At 44.7% G+C, this 17686-nt stretch overlaps 1 protein-coding gene across 2 annotated transcripts in view; it reads right to left on the reverse strand.

Moving 5' to 3' along the window:
- The window catches only part of ARPC1A (actin related protein 2/3 complex subunit 1A), a 23497-nt gene extending 13941 nt beyond the window's left edge, over nt 1-9556 (reverse strand). The window contains exons 1-4 of one of the 2 annotated variants that reach the window (XM_061402143.1): nt 9365-9501; nt 8411-8483; nt 3754-3845; nt 1450-1554 (exon numbers count right to left, since the gene is read on the reverse strand). In XM_061402143.1, the coding sequence (XP_061258127.1) occupies nt 1450-1554; nt 3754-3817 (169 nt within the window). In that variant the 5' untranslated portion in view covers nt 3818-3845; nt 8411-8483; nt 9365-9501. Of the gene's footprint in view, nt 1-1449; nt 1555-3753; nt 3846-8410; nt 8484-9364 lie in introns of both variants that reach the window. The other variant, XM_061402142.1, reaches the window with a different exon arrangement.
- Nucleotides 9557-17686: the final 8130 nt, after the last annotated feature.

Here is a 17686-nt window from a genome sequence, read left to right on the forward strand (position 1 = left end):
CAAGGCTGAGATCTGCATAGCCCTGGGGTACAGCAAGTCTCCCAGAGACAAATATTCACTCCTGGACGGAGATCTTCCTGTTGCTGCTGCTGCTGCTAAGTCGCTTCAGTCTTGTCCGACTCTGTTCGACCCCATAGACAGCAGCCCACCAGGCTCTCCAATCCCTGGGATTCTCCAGGCAAGAACACTGGAGTGGGTTGCCATTTCCTTCTCCAATGCATGAAAGTGAAGTCACTCAGTCGTGTCCGACTCTTCTAGACCCCATGGACTGCAGCCCACCAGGCTCCTCCGTCCATGGGGTTTTCCAGGCAAGAGTACTGGAGTGGGGTGCCATTGCCTTCTCCGGGAGATCTTCCTAGGCACGCTCAATTTAGCACTTCAATGTCACAAGGAAAAAGTGGAAATAAATGTTTTTCAGTGCAGGAATGAATAAACAAATGAGGCATGAAATGCTAACCAGTGGGTAAAAGCAATCAGCTGGATCTACCTCCACCTACATACTTCTTCCCTGGTGGCCTAGCTGGTAAAGAATCTGCCTGCAATGCGGGAGACCTGGGTTCGATCCCTGGGTCGAGAAGATCCCCTGGAGAAGGAATGGCTTCTCACTCAGTATTCTGGCCTAGAGACTTCCATGGACTAGTCCATGGGGTCGCAAAGAGTCAGACACCACTGAGTGACTTTCACTTTCATCAACTCCATGCACGTGAGTCTGAGCAGCCTCCAGGAGAGTGAAGGACAGGGAAGCCTGGCATGCTACAGTCCATGGGGTCTCAAAGAGCTGGACACAACTGAGTGACTGAACGATAACACATATTCATGCAAGTGAAACTATAAAAAGCAGACGGGGACAGTACCATACCAAACTTCAGACCGCCTTCTGGGGGACAGGAATGGGCACGGGGGTGAGAGGGTTCGTTACCATTGTCTAGAATAACACTCCTTATAATCCAATCTTTCATTTCCCAAATTTTCTGGCACAGGAAAAAAGATAAACAGCGGCTAATTCTGGGTGGCAGGAATATGGGTATTTGGTTACACTCCTCTTTGTCCTTTTCGGTATTTTGGAATGTCTTCCTCGCCCCAAAAACAACATACAGGAAAGTTCTGGGAGACACGGTGTTCCCTCAGGACTTGCGAACCCAGCCTGGCTGGCAGTTTCACCCAGCTGACGTGCTGTCTGGTTCTGGCTTTCATGTCTCATCTCCATCTAAGCTGTTTAGTCCCCAGAGGCTGTGTTTTCAGGAACACTAGCAGAGTTCTGTGTACCAGCGGGGCTCAGAGACACACTTCAAGACCGAGGTCAACATTAGGATATTTTCTCAAATTCTCTAAAGACAGCTCAGTAAGTGCTGCACGACTCTGAGTAGGGTGGCTGACTTCTTTACTAGGCTGTCTGTCTACAAGAGTGTGCAGTGCTGGGAAATGCCGCACTGAGCCCACTCCCTTTACCTGTGATGTGTCCATTGTGTTCCTTGAGTTCATGGGCCTTCACCCACTGGCCCCCGTTCTTCTTATAGATGTGGACCTCGTGATTATTGGGGCTAAGGGCGATCTCTGGAAAAAAAAAAGTCAAAGGTTAATATTTGAACCTGTCACCAAAAAAGGTATCTGTTACAGCGGGCTTTTTTTTTTTTTTTCAGGCTGTGCCGCATGGCTCGTGGGGATCTTAGTTCCCTGACCAGGGATTGAACCCAGGTCTTGGGAGTGAAAGCATGGAGTACTAACCACTACATGACCAGGGAATTCCCACAGTGGATATTTTACTTATCTATTTAATTATTAAAAGAAATTTTTTTTGGCCTCGCTGGGTGGCATGTCAGGCAGCATGTGGGATCTTAGTTTCCCGAAGGGACTGAATCTGCACCTCCTGAATTGGAGCATGACCACTAGACCACCAGGGAATTCCTACAGTGAGCATTTTAAAAACAGATTGAAGGAAGGAACAGGAAGGCAATTCTAGAAAATGGTTTCCAATTTTGGCTCCTAAAGAATTCCTTTATTATTTTTACCTCTACTTGGAGCCCATATTTTAAAGCGTTTTAAAGAGAAACTAAAAATTTCATTTTATTAGAAACATACACAACTATCAATTAAGGATTCTAACCAGTAACAAACAAACAACACAGCTATACTTAACTGACATGATTTTGGGCCACAGTAAAATATTTGACGTTTTAGTTTACTGTCCGATGTTACGAATGATAAATATTTAATTTCTGTAGACTTTCTGAAACACCGCAAATAGCTTGTAGGTTCTTATTATTGCTATCACGAACCGAAACAGGAACCACTTGTTTACTAAGGAAAAATAACTTTGATTCTACTGATAAAATAAATTGAAGTTTTTCTTTACAATAAAGCCAATATAAATCACAAAATACAAATCTGTTTTTAAGAGAAATCTCTTTAACCAATCTAAAATATTAAGAATATACATATATAATGGACTTTTTGAACTTATATGATATTTTTCTCCTTTCTAGTTCATCCATTTTTAAAAAATAAAAATTGATTTCTTAAAATTAAAGTCTATGACCCAAACTTTAGGTCAATCATTTAACAGCTCCCTCATCTATCATATCCCCTTTTCTTCACTCCTTAGGAAAGCCACATCTGTTTAAAGATGAAACTACGGAATAAATACCTAGCTCTAAAATTCTAAGACTTTAAGTGCTTTCTGGAAACCAGTTACATATTTCTTTAAATCTCCAAGATGTGTGTAGGGATTTCAAAATCCAAATCTAAATTTAAACCTGAAAACTATGTTTCAGATTAGAATGCGGCCTAACAAAAAAATTTGACTTTTAAGATACTGAGTATATCGACTAGTTTAAATGAGAAAAATTATAACTTATGTTTCTATTAAGCATAATTGGAAATATTCTAAAACCCTATTTTTAGATGGGACAGTAGAGACAGAATTATAGGAAACTAAGCTATGAAGCTTTAGGACGTGATCACAAAGTAGAAGCTCTGGATTCACCATTCTGCCATGGTTCAAATATCCATCTGCTGCTGCTGCTGCTAAGTCACCTCAGTCGTGTCCGACTCTGTGCGACCCCAGAGACGGCAGCCCACCAGGCTCCCCTGCCCCTGGGATTCTCCAGGCAAGAACACTGCAGTGGGTTGCCATTTCCTTCTCCAATGCATCAAAGTGAAAAGTGAAAGTGAAGTCGCTCAGTCATGTCTGACTCTTAGCGACCCCATGGACTGCAGCCTACCAGGCTCCTCCATCCATGGGATTTTCCAGGAAAGAGTACTGGAGTGGGGTGCCATCACCTTCTCTGAAATATCCACATAGAGGCCCATATCTAGGTTTTCACTTTATTCAACAACAACCTTAAGTACACTGTTTATGTGCCAAAGATTTATTCAAAAATAAGAGCAAACTGGGACTTCCCTGGTGGTCCAGTGGCTAAGACTGTGCTCTCAGTGCAGGTCCCCCTGGTTCGATGCCTGATCAAGGAACTAGATCCCACGTGTGGCAACTAAAGATCCCACATGCCCAGACAAATAAATTAATTCATTAAAAAAAAAAAAAAAGTAAACCAAGTCTGAATTGCTTTAAAAGAGATAGTGAAGCTACAGATTCAAAGTAATCCTTATCAAAATCCCAGCTGACTGACCTAGTTCTCTTAAGCTATGTCCCTGTTTACATATGACATTGAAATATGTGATTCTTAAAAATGCCAACATCTAAGAGAATCAGTGGTACTGAGATAAAGGAGCCAAGTCGATACTTGGCATACTTACGGGTACGATCCCTGTTCCAGGCATGACAGGTGATTGGCTCCAGTAAAAACTGATGCAGGGACATTATTCTTAGTGTTTTCAAAGGATAGAAGCTGCAACAAGAGATAGAAAAAAGCATTTAAAATAGTAGGCAACCCATATTTAAGTTGTCTGGGGATCCTGAAATGTTTGGGGAATAAATAAAACATTATTCTCTCATTAAAAGAGAATCAATCTCAACTTCAAATCTTAATCATTTAAATACAGTTAGCACTGTAACCACCAATGTGGAATTTATTCTGTCAAAGGTCATCAAAGGACTCTAAAACCATGAGTTAAGGACTGCTGGGGTATGAGATAGTCATAGTCTCAAAAGAACCACCCACAGATTATTTACTAACTGCAAACAAACAAACAAAAAAACATGCCTTTACCATAAAAAAAAATCTGTCACCACCTTAGCCAAGTAATCTATCTTAATATCATTAAGTAGTGGAACAATAATCTGATGGGCTTCCTGAAGGGAGGCAGTTTGAAGTGCACATCATCGCTTATAAGTAGTGACCACTTAATACTTCCAAGAGAGCAAAACGGGCCCTGTTAATAATTGTGCCATGAAAACAGGACACAGGGCTACTATGAAGAAGCTTGGTAATAAAAGAGATGGTGAACCTACCTATGAAATATTTATGCCAAACATTTATGCTAAATCCATTCAAGATCTAATTTCCAGTTTATAGGAAATAAAGGAGAGTGGCCTTAGTTACATAACATAAAGCGGAAACAGTTAAAACCAGAAATGTGTGCCATCCTATAAAAAAACTGACCGGGACCATTCAGAAAAGCTGGGAGTCGGGGTGGGGTGGCTGTCTTACAAAAGTCACTGAATTGTACACTTAGTTTTTCAATTCTCTGGCCTCGCTGCACTGCACGTGGGATCTTAGTTCCCCAACCAGGGACTGAACTCCTGCTGCTTCTGTTGAAAGCTCGGAGTTTTAACCACTGGAGCACCAAAGAAGTCCCTGGGGGAGGTTGTTCTAGATTAAAAGAGCTATAAAAACCAAATTTTATAAATGAAACTTGACTGTAAATCTACATTTTTTAAATAGCCATCAAAAATATATTTTGTAAAATAGGAAAAATTTGAATTTAGACTACCTATCACATAACATGGAATTATTTTCCATTTCTTAACTATGATAATGTGTGTGTTAGTCGCTCAGTCATGTCTGACTCTTTGAGACCCCATGGAAGGTAGCTCGCCAGGCTCTTCTGTCCATAGGATTCTCCAGGCAAGAATACTGGAGAGGGTGCTGCTAAGTCACTTCAGTCATGTCCGACTGTGCGACCCCATAGACAGCAGCCCACCAGGCTTCCCCGTCCCTGGGATTCTCCAGGCAAGAACGCTGGAGTGGGTTCCCATTTCCTTCTCCAATGCATGAAAGTGAAAAGTGAAAGTGAAGTCGCTCAGTCATGTCCGACTCTGTGCGACCCCATGGACTGCCGCCTACCAGGCTCCTCCATCCATGGGGTTTTCCAGGCAAGAGTACCGGAGTGGGGTGCCATTGCCTTCTCCAACTGGAGAGGGTAGCCATTCTCTTTTCCAGGGGACGTTCCTGGCCCAGGGATGGAATCCGAGTCTCTTGCACTGGCAGGCAGATTCTTCACCACTGCGCTGCCTGGGAAGCCCAACTATGATAATGGTTGGCCATAGGTAGGAGAATGTTCCGACTCTTAGGAGATAGAGATGAAGCTTTAGGGATGAAGTCCCCTGTAATTTATTTTCATTCCTTCAGGACAACAAAGTAGATGTATAAAAGCTAATGTGGCAACATGTTAACAAGTGGTGAAGATTAGGCAGGTGTTTGTTATTTATCCTCTAAACTTATTGTAACTAAATGAAAAGCAGAGTTTGTGAAACTCATTAAATAAAAAATCCTATCAAATTCTCTATTTTTACAGGCATCCAAATCTAGAGAGACTGATGAAGCAACCTTTACCTGAAATAGGAGAAATGTTTTCAAAGTAGCCAGGTGCCCTCCCCCCACCCTTACCACCTCTCCCCTTAAAATCATTTCTAAGAGGCATTCTCACAGCACTGAAGATTCTATGCTTTAAGTACAAGTCAACTTAGGGTGGAGACAGAAATGTGAGACAGGAATTCTGATGTAAGCAGGAAATGAATGGGAAGGCCACCAGAAGGTTATGAGGTGAACAATAAGAATTCAGCAGACAAAGCAGAAATCAATCTCAGTGGAAAGCAAAGGAAATGCCTCTGCTAATTGTTGTAAAGGAATCCAAGAGTCAAAAAGAGATAAATATATCCTTAAATAAAACATCTGATATCTTGAACTGGCTGAGAAATGTGTTTTCCATTCTATTCTAAGAATGACGATATTTAGGTAATTAATCAAACAATTATTTATTTATTTATTTATGACTTCGCTGGGTCTTCACTGCTGCAGGAGGGCTTTCTCTAGCTGAGGAGAGAGGGTCATAGCAGAGCACAGGCTCCAGAGCACACAGGCTGCAGTCGTCTCGGCCAGCAGGCTCAGTAGTTGTGGTGCCTGGGCTTAGTTGCTCTGTGGACCAGGGATCAAACCCATGTCCCCTACATTGGCAGGCAGATTCTTAACCACTGGACCACAGGGGAAGCTCAAGATCATTAATTTTTTTTTTTTACTTGTACATGTTCTGCAAGTTGCAACTCACAGGTGAAGTCTCTAACTGAAAATTAATTTTTTTTTAATGAATTCAAGTAAAACCGCCTAAATTTCTTCTGAAAAATAAATTTCCAGATGCTCAATGCGTAATTCTTTTTCTCTGATGCTTAGCCATTACAAAAGGCTTTACTCAGTTACTCAAAATAACATAAAGGCTTTCTCATTCGAAAACTCAGGGTTATAAGCAATGGAGCAAAGCCTTCAAAAGAGGTAAACATTTACTCAATGGCATAATTAACTTCTAAAATTGCACTTCTAATTTTGTTGTATCATTCAGGTTCCATATTTGGACCTACACTCAGGACCTGTACTTCTATAATCATGTGGCTATTTTAAGTCTGTAGACCAAGACAACATTCATGTTCGTCCAATTCATAAGACACCACCAGTGAACACAGCATGTGTTCATGAAACTCAGTGAAAGGAGAATAATGACAGCTTGGGGTTTTTTTTTTTTTTTTCACTAGGAAAAAGAAACCTTCTGTCCTAGGGTGATAACTATCATTTCTAAACTGTGATTTCTACTTAAGTGAAAACTGGAAAGCTTGTCTTATTGAGGATAGAGAGAAGAAAAAGGGACAGACAAAAAAGGTGATGATATTAACAAACTTCTACTTATGACTTTTTAATGGCCAGCATGGAGAGGGAGAAAATGACTTCTCTGTAGCACAATATGACTCCAGGGGACCCGTCCATCCCTCAGTTCCTTTCTCTACCTATCACTTGAGTCATCCTAATGTTTGGTTAGCCATGGGTGGTGGAGCGAAGGGGACCTGGGTTTGAATCCTGGCTTTGACACACACTAGCCAGGAAACCGTGGGCAGGTCACTTGCTATCTCCAAAACTCATTTCTCTTCATCTGTGAAATGGACATAGAACTGACATAGCAAGGCCAGTGGTAGGAGGATTAAATGAGAGAACACGTGAACACATGTGGTTCAAAGCCTACCCCCAAAGACATACTCAAAAAATGAGTTCCCTTTCTCCCTCTGACCCAAGGCTTTTGAACCTGCCCCAGAAATACACCCCAGGGAGTACCCTCTCAATTGGAAACACCTACACAGGCTTTACCTTCCTGGCCCTGGAGCTTTAAAGTAATTGTACAGTAGGGATGTCAGTTTCCTACTTAAGGTCAGTGTTTGAGACTGTGATTCATCCAGTTTTTAATTGCTCTCATCACCCAACCCAGCAATACCAGGTACTCTGACAAGGTCACCACACCCTCTACAGTGTTCAGAGACAGGTTCCAATTCCAGCCTCGACCAGCAGACTAAACCTCATTAGGGAGAACCTGTTTAGGATTAGTTAAGTAGATGGAATTACTGATCCTCTCCCTCCTAGCAGGAGATTTATTTTTCCAAGATGATCCCCTCCTTTAACTGTGATAAGCAGATGAATTAACCTTGGAAGGTCTCCGAATACTTTGAGGGAGAAGCAGCCACTTACATCTACCTACTCCCTCACCTGGCAAAAATATCCTCCTGAATGATACCTCTCCTTTTTTTTTTTTTTTTATAGATACCTGAAACACCCAGGGTCTATTGGATACTAAAAGGTTAGATTTAAAAACTGATTAAAGAAAGAGGGCAGAACTAGGATAATTTAGGTAATTTCAGCAAGGAGTTGAATTAGATAAAAGTAGGTTAGCACTGCCTTCTGATTCCAAAGCCCCAGTATGAGAACAGATGGCTTTATAATAAAAGATTCTAAACTACAATGTATTAAAGAAAGTGAAGTAGCTTAGTCGTGTCCAACTCTTTACGACCAGATGGACTATAACCTATCAGGCTCCTCTGACCATGGGATTTTTCAGGCAAGAATACTGGAGTGGGTTGCCATTTCCTTCTCCAGGGGATCTTCCCAACCCAGGGATCAAACTCAAGTCTCCTGCATTGCAGGCAGATGCTCTACCATCTGAGCCACCAGGAAAGCCCACAATGTATTAAAGGGCCTACCATATTCCCAGCAGTGGAGCAATACCAGGTTGGGGCCAGAAACATAAATCTGACACTTCTCTGGTCCACAAATCTGGGGAGAGAAGGGTAGAAGAGGAAGGGAAGACACACAGAGAATGTAAGAAGCACGAATAAAACTTAACTGAGCACATACTAAGGGACAGGGGCTATCCTAAGCAATGTATGCAAACAAGCTCACTGGAGCCTCAGAAACCCCTTAAGGATCTTATTAATGTAGATGAGAAAACGGGGATTCAGACGAGCAACCTTCCCAGGGCCATCCAAGCAGTGGTGGTGCCGGGATGGGAGGGAGGCTGGGCAGTCCGACTCGAGGATTAGAAATGAGAAAGGTGCTTAAAAAAAAAAAAAAAGGTTGCACGCAGGACTCGGAGCGCCAGGGGTCGACCATGACTTAGGGGAAGGCGGCACTCAAGCGGGGAGATTCTTAAAGAACTCGGCGGAGGCTTCTTCGCAGGTTCGGAAAGGTTCCCCCTATAGCTGAAGGATACAGGGCTGCCCTAGACAGGAACAGACATTCCAGGGGCGCTTACTGCGCTCAGGGACCTATTCTAGACGCTGAAGAAAGGAATGAACTGTGCCTCGCGACGCGCGATCGGGGGTGAGGGTGGTGATCCCATTCACTACAATTTTAGCGCCTGTGATAAATGCCCACGAAGGAAGCGCAGGAGAAGCAGTCTTTCATTCTGGCATTGGAGGAGCATCGGAACTTGAAAATCGCTGAGAAATGGATCTGGGCATGTGGGGACCCCAGGGCTCGGCAGGCCCCTCAGAGAACACCGCCTCCCCGCCCCCTCCCCCGGCCCGCCCCTCCCCTCCGCCTCCGGGCCCCGCGGCCTAAGCCCCCGCCTTACTGCCCCCGCAGGTTCAGATCGGGAGCGAGGCCGGGCCAGGGGAGGCTAGCAGGGCCCGAAGCTCGCCCCTGCTGCCCCTTACCTGGGATCGGGGCCGTACGGACGGGCTCGGAGCGTTGAATTCGCGGACTCTGGTCAGTCGACGCGAACAGGCTCCGGCGGGCGCGGGCGGAGGACCGAGGCCCAGAGGGAGCGGCTGACAGTTCCCGGAAGTGGCCACGGCGCCTGCGCGGCGCGGCGGCGCGGGCTGTCGGCGCACGCGCGCCCTGGGGCGCGCGCGCCGCGGGGAAGGGTCGGGCGGCTCTTCAGGAGTTTGCGTCCAGGGAGTGCTGGGAGCTGGTGGCGGGACAACGTGGACCTCTTAGTGCTTTCCTCGCAAAATGTCCTGAGACTCGCGGACCGAAGTGTGGGGCCTTGGCGTTTTCACAAGTGCTTTGGTCACGGAATGAATTCCTGAGAATTGGGACCTTTTGAACCAAACGGACCAACAAATCCCTACTTTTTTTCCCTCCCTCTGTGAGGAGGCCTCTTCAGAGCCCGCCCTCCCTCTGTGGAGGTCTCTCCAAGGAACGTTCTCTACCCTTCTTGGGTCAGCATCGTTCCCTGCTCCCGAGGTGGCGCCACAGGACCTAGGAGTTGGGGGAGTTCAGCCGTCCCTCAAACTCAGGAAGACAGTGACTTGAACCCCTCTTTCCACCAGACTGGCTGCCCTTGAACTCAGAAATTTTGGACCAGCTCTCCTGGCCCAGGGGTGATTGACCCAGAAACTTGTCAGGTGATGTTCACCAAAGTGAACTTGTCAGATTCCCGACTTCACAGCCACATATACTGTCTTCTCTGGGGCTGTTTATTCAGTGCTAATGCCCTGGAATAATTGGTTATCTTTGGTCCCATGGCTGCAAGGTCTTTGGTCCTAGGGCGTTCTAGGGCACATTGAGAGTGGAAAGATCATTTTCAGTTAATTATTCCTTCCTGGAGACAGCATCCTGGCATGGGAAGGACCGCACGTGGAAGCGAGGATTCCTCCTGTGTCTCCAAGTCAGATGAACGAATCCGAAAGTATGTAGAGTTGTTACCCAGAATCAAAATACCAAGTGCTTAACTTAGATACCACCTCTTTACAAAGGACAGTTCCTTCTTTGAAGGGATTTATAGTCTGGGTAAATGAGAGTGACACATAGAAATCAATAATACCAAACTCTTTATGATAAATGACAAGGTAAGAAATAATTTAGCCCCAGAAGAGTAACAATGAGCATTTTAACGTTAATCACTGATTCTATCTTTTGAGTTAATATTTTGCATTTCAGCCTAAACAAAGCTTACCATTCGATGCATTTTCTTTCATATTTTATGAGGCATTCTGGATGGTAGACTCTTAGTTCCTCAGGGGCTCTTAAGTGAAACCATCATATTCTATAACTGAGGAAACAGGGCCAGAGGTTTTTGAGACTCCAGGAAGATTTTGATGGAAGTCAGTGGCAATGCTGACATAATTCCTAGTCCAGAACATTGCCCCCTTATCCCATCATGGTCTGGTGTAAGAACATTGGAATTACAAGGAAATCAAGTTATTCTTCGTGTGTGTTTTTTAGACTACTGTGATGACCCTAATCTAGTATCCAATATGAGGACTGTGCCCTTTAAAAAATCAATTCCAGGGAAGTTGGTACTTAGAAATGGGAAACAGGAGGAATGAAGCGGTTGGACACTGCTGTGGATGATTTTATTTGCATTATTGATTCATTTGGAATTGATTTTATCAAGAGTGTGCCTCTCCTATCTCATTGTGCTTTCTTCTTTATGTCTGGATGTAGGATTTCTTTTTTGGTAGGTTCCAGTCTTCTTTATCGATGGCTGTTTAGCAATTAGTTGTAATTTTGATGAGCTCTTTAGAGGCAGTGAACTCAAGGTCCTACTACTCTGCCATCTTGTCCCATCCCCCTCAATTGGAATTGGAATAGGACTAGATTGGAGTTTTGGTCAAGCTTCAAGTCATGAAACAATGAGTATTCACCAAGTGCCAAGTATTGTCAGGCATTCTGTGCAGTGTATAGAAGAGTTGGGTGAAGTTCCACTGTCCTCAAGGAACTTTGAGACTAGGGTGAAACAAGTTCACAGATGTCTTAAGTAGAAGGAAATGCATAATACCTCGAACTTGGAAGTGCCTAGGTAATGTCTGTTGAACGAAACGAATAAAAGAAACGGTCTGGAGATTTCAATTGGTCACTCCCAGTTGTGAATGGGAAAGGGGGTTTGTACAGATAGGAACATCCAGAACATAACCAATCATACGTTGGAAAGATTATGTGTTTGCAAAGATCTAAGAATTTCATTCTGTTCAGGAAACCTTTGATATAGTATCTGGAATGTGGATTTGGAGAGTAAGAAGATTGGTTCTTGTTTGTGCCACCAGCTGAATGACAGTGAGCACTTACCACCAGTCTGCCTCCACTTCTGTCTCTTGTATGGGTTAATGCTAGCTACCTATTCCCCACAAGACTCTTGAAAATATTATTGAATCAATACCTATAAGACTTACAAGTTAACAGGGACTTCTCTGGTGGCCCAGTGGTTAAGACTCTGTGGTTCCACTCCAGGAGGTGTGCGTTTGATCCCTGGTCCTGGAACTAAGATCCCACATGCCATGTGATGTGGCCGAAAAGTTAAAAAAAAAAAAAAAAAAATTAACAAAAGGACAAAACCGTAAATGCATACTCTTTGTTAATAATGCCTATGATTTAGATATTGTCCCAAGTGCTGGGTGTGGTCCTAACGAGGGAAAATTTCCTGTAGAAAAGGTCTTATACAATTCAGTGCGGAGGGATTGAAAAATGCATGCAGATTTTTCCACTCTAGGCTAATCATCCAGTTCATTTCCGTAGGGAAGAGGTGGGGCCAATTTATGGGATGCCTAGGGAAGTAAGATAGTCTCAGATGGCTTCCCTGGTGGCTCAAACCATAAAGAGTCTGCCTACAATGCAGGAGACCCAGGTTCAATGCCTGGGTCGGGAAGATCCCCTGGAGAAGGAAATGGCTACCCACTCCAGTATTCTTGCCTGGAGAGTCCCATGGACAGAGGAGCCGGCTACAGCCCATGGGGTCACAAAGAGTCGGACATGACCGAGCAAGTAACGCATAGCTGATTCACAGTGTTGTGTTAGTTTCAGGTGTTCAGCAAAGTGGTTCAAAGGCTGATCATCCAGTTTATTTCCATAGCGCAGGGATGGGGCCAGTTTATGGGGTATCTAGGGATGTAAGATAGTCTCAGATGTATGTAAATAGCATACTGTCACAAATACCATACTTAGAAGAGCAAGCATGTAAGCATACTTATGAATACAAAGTATCATTTTCCTAATTTGGTAAGTGAAATCTGTAGTCACCAGCCTGTAAATCTCCTGAAGGGCCACTTCTTACACATTTTATTTCTAACACATTTTTAAAATGTTTTTTATGCAATCTATTATTAAAAAAAAAGTATGATAGCTTAAAAGAGTTCATTAACTTTGGAGATAAATAGAACTCTATTTATCTATTTATCTAGTTCAAACTCTGACTCTGCAGTTTACCAGCTACAGTACGTATGGAACTTTGGGCAAGTCAGTCAACTTCTCTAAGTTTCCATCAAATAAGGAGAATAGTTCTCAGGTCTTCTCTTGGATTCATTTTTAAAACAATTTTGGCCACCCCATGTGGCATGTGGGATCTTAGTTCCCTAAGTGGCATATGGATTCCCTGCCCGTGTGGCATATGGGATCTTAACTCTGCCAGTGAAAGTGCAGAGTTTTAACCACTGGACCATCAGGGACGTCCCAGCAACCATTAAAAAAAATTACCCAATTTGTCATATTTATTTTGCTAAATCCTAGTGCATTAATGATATGTCTTTTACACATTTACATTGTTTATTTGCTTTATGGTACATATCTATTAAAGGTAATATTTAATTCTCATCAAATATAGTGCATGTCCTGTACGGCTCAACAAATGTAATCACTATGGAGGTCATTAAGCATTAAATAATTACATAATTAGTGATGTTTAAAGAATTGTTCTATAGGTGTTTAGAAGGTCTTTAGTGATATCTTTTTTTTTAATTGTATTTATTTTATTTTTGGCTGTGCTGGATCTTCACTGCTGCGTGGGGTTTTCCTCCGGTTGTGGAGAGCAGAGACTACTCTCTAGTTGCGGTACACGGCCTTATTGCAGTGGCTTCTCTCGTTGTGGAGTGTGGGCTCCAGGCATGAGGGCTTCAGTAGCTGTGGCTCCCAGGCTGTAGAGCACAGGCTCAGTAGTTGTGGCACACGGGCTTAGTTGCTCTAGCGCATTTGGGATCTCCGTGGACCAGGATCGAACCCATGTCTCCTGCATTGGTAGGTGGATTCCTCACCACTGAGCTACCAGGGAAGCTCCTGAAAGTTGGTTTTTTAAAAATGTCTGTAGAAAAAAAGTATTACAGGATCACTGCTCCAAAACCTCAGGATACATTTTTCATTAGCCTAAGCCAGATTTCAGGGTTCAGAAGAGAGAACAGTCCCTTATAATAGCCAGCAAGTTCCCTTCCAGTCTTGCGGATTTACCGTACCTCAAGGTTGGCCTTTTCACAACAGATCTCCAACCTCAGTTCCTGGTAGCGTGTGGGTGTTAGGGCAGCAGTCTGTGATTTCTGGAAATACCCAAAGTTGTGCTCCCTGGGGGTTGACCCAGAACCTGCTGGGTTCCCTATAAGGACCCAGGATTGGATCACATGTGAAAGGAGGACGAGGAAGCTAATTGGTATATGTACCTTCAAATGTCCCTGGGATTTGCTTTAATCAGATATGGGAAGATACACAGATGTGGAAATGATTGTCATGAAGGAGAAAGTTTATTCACTCAGAGACCTGTCCCTGGAAGCAGAAGGTACACCATGACATGCCACGCAGGGCCTTGTGGGGAAGCCCCAGGGTTGGTCAGGAGCCAGAGGAGCAAGGGGAAAGCAGGTGCACGAGCTTTCGTTATGGTTCCCACAGGAAGGAAAGGGGGCGGCTGGGTGAGCAGGGTTAGGATTGGCTGGTGGAGTAACTTCAGTGGGCTCTGGGGCAGAGGGGCGGTCCCTCGTCTGGTCCTGGTCCTGGGATGATTAGGGAGGAAAGTACTCCCAAGGTACACGAACAGGGCAGAGGAGGTGGTTCAGAGTGTGGGCTCTGGATTGGTGAGCCTGTGTAGGAGAGCCATTTGCTGTCCCTCAGCAGCCCTGGGAGAGGCCGTGACTCCCCAGCCAGGGAGTCCCCAGGTGCCAGAGCTTTAAGAATATAGGAAATAAAACATATGTGTTTAATATAGCCAGTGATACAAAACTTAGCAGTCTTAAAAACTATCCCAAAACATTTACCAAAATCATGTAAATAAACGTTTGCTCCACTTACTCTACAGAAAGTGAAAGTGAAGTCACTCAGTCGTGTCTGACTCTTTGTGACCCCATAGACTGTAGCCTACCAGGCTCCTCTGTCCATGGGATTTTCCAGGCAATAGTACTGGAGTGGGTTGCCATTTCCTTCTCCAGGGGATCTTCCCAACCCAGGGCTCGAACCTGGGTCTCCTGCATTGTAGACAGACGCTTTACCATCTGAGCCGCCAGGGAAGTAACTACTCTACAGAACATGGTGCCAATGCCCTGGTTTCAGTCATCATGGATAACAATTAATATTATTTTGCAAGACTGCGTGGATTATACCCTCTTAGATCTTTAAGTCATTCTGAAATTACATGTCCTTAGGCAAAAACAGTGGGCTTCCCTGGTGGCTCAGCTGGTAAAGAATCCGCCTGCAATATAGGAGACCCCGGTTCAATCCCTGGGTCGGGAAGGTCCCCTGGAGGAGGGAATGGAAACCTGCTCCAGCAGTCTTGCCTGGAGAATCCCCATGGACAGAGGGGCCTGGTAGGCTACAGTCCATGGGGTCCCAAAGTGTCGGACATGACTGAGCGACTAACACTTTCAGGCAAAAACAGCGTATGTGGCTAACTGAAGTCTGGTGTGTGTGTGTGTGTGTGTGTGTGTGTGTGTTTTAAATAAATACTGGGTCAGAAACTTCATCTCATCTCCTGCCACGAAGAATTATTTCTCTCTCTGCCTTAACCGAATGGTCTTGGGCAAGTCACTGAGCCTGCCTCTGTCTGGGCCCCCACTCTCCCCAGCAGAGTGAGGAGCTGCTGTGGAATTCTGGAGAATTCTCCACGTGTGGGCTGTCCTCCAGGTCTAAACCTCATGGATGCCCCTGGCATCTCTCCAGCAAGAGGCTCGCTGCCATCAGCTACCAGACTAACAGCCTGGGAGAGCCTCCCCGGGAAGGTCAACTGCGGAAGTCATAAGGAATGCTAGAAGGAGCTTGGCAAATGGCTCAGCGTTAGCATAATGGGCGCTGGGCCAAGTTCTCTTGTTTAAACTTCGCATTCCTACGAGGCAGATGCTGTTATTATTCCTCATTTAATAGTCAAGAAAGCAGGAGGTAAGATAGGTTAAGTTGCCCAAGGTCATACTCGTGGGAAAGTGGAAACCTTATCTGTCTGACTTCAATGCATAAGAATTAAACTTATTTTGTGTAATTACAGAAGTGAAGACTAGATCGGAATAAGGTCAAAATAGGGGAGACATTGCGATTCAGTACTGAGTGGGACTTTTGCACCATGACTGTCAGCCAGAACCGCAATGGGCTGCCTTTTTCCACTGGAAGAGTTCAAGTTGGATTACCATTTATTTTTCAGGGATGCTATGGAAGGGAATCCAAAATTAGCCAAAAGCTGGACTTGATACCCTCTAAATGTCCCTTCCAGTTCTAAAATCCCTTCCCCTGCAAATATTTATTTCCTTAGTTGGCTGTGCTGGGTCTTAGTTGCAGCACTCTGGATCTTCAGTCTGTTGCAGCACAAAGGGTCTTCAGTTGCGGCATGTAGGATTTTGTGTCCTGTGGAAACTTATTTGTGGTGTGTAAGCTCTAGTTCCCTGACCAGGGATCAAACTCGGGCCCCCTGCACTGGGAGCATGGAGTCTGAGCCACTGGACCATCAAGGAAGTCCCTAAAATTCTAATATATAATAATTCTTAGATTGTGTGATTTGGGGTCTCCCCTGTTAGTCACACCCAGCATTCGGAGACCCCACCACCAGAGGGCAGTGTTTTCACATTGGTGTATTTGCACCCAAGGACCCAAACCAGGTTCCCTCCAGAGCTGTAGAGTGCCAAGTTTAGAAACATCACAAGCATGATGTGGGCACCACCAACAGAATATTACTATCCCTTCCTCTACCAGTCCGAACAGTGACTTCTGTCTGCCAGTGCATTGGAGAGAGGTCAGGTGGTGAGATTCAAAGGGAAGCCCCCTTCTCCAGAGGGCTGGGGCGTGGGTCTTTCTGAGGGCTCTGCCCCTGTACCCCAAAGACTAGGACAGAAAGGGAAGGAATGGGGTTGAGAAGTGCCAGAAGATGACAAAGGAAATCTGGGAAGGAAACTTGGGAAGACTGAAGGACCCAGGAACGGAAGAGTGACTTGAAGAAACCGTGAGACCTCTCTTCCATTCAGGTGGTTCTGCAGGGTTCTGGGTATCAACACCAGGGTTGGCAAGTGGATTCCGCCAGGAGGCAGGGATCTGATTTTCTTTTTTTTTTTTTTTAAAAGAGATGTTCATTTATTTATTTATTTATTTATTTATTTATTTGGCTGCCTCAGGTCATCCCATAGGCTCAGTTGTTGCAGCACGGGGGCTTAGTGCATGTGGGGTCTTAGTTCCCCATCCAGGAACTGAACCCACATCCTCTGCAATGCAAGGCAGATTCTTAACCCCTGGACCATCAGGGAAGTCCCCAGCCTGATTTTAGGAAGTGCTCTGTGCAGTGTCAGAAAGCAGTGCATTTCTTTGGGAGGCATTCACTCCATATGTGTTTACCATATTCACTCTGTTGCCCCTTCGGGTCTGGCACTCTCTCACTGCTGATTAACAGCAGTAAAATACAATACCCAAAACCATCTGCCCTCACAGAGCTGACCTGCCTGTGTCTGAGCATCGGGGGAGACACTGAGGCAGGGTGTGTGTGTGGGGGGCCTTTGAGTCGTCAGCCTGGATGGATCTTGCCATCCCTCCAGAGCATCCTGTAACTATCTCAGCTCTCTGTCTTCATATCCCTGAGACACAAGCCTGTGAAGGAGGACACAGGGTCGCCACAGGACCCTGGTATACTGTAAAATTGCCTTTGGATTTGGGAGTCTCAGGAAAAACTTCTTCACTTAAAAACAATCTTCAGTCAGCCTATTTTTCATGTTTCTTCTATTTAAGATTCATGGGGACACGGTATTAAAATTGTCCACCTGAGAAATTACTCCTAGAGAACAGCCAGGTCCCACAGACATTACACATTCCATCCTTGA

The sequence above is a fragment of the Bos javanicus genome, chromosome 25 (assembly GCF_032452875.1).
Source record: "Bos javanicus breed banteng chromosome 25, ARS-OSU_banteng_1.0, whole genome shotgun sequence".
Lineage (NCBI taxonomy): Eukaryota > Metazoa > Chordata > Mammalia > Artiodactyla > Bovidae > Bos > Bos javanicus.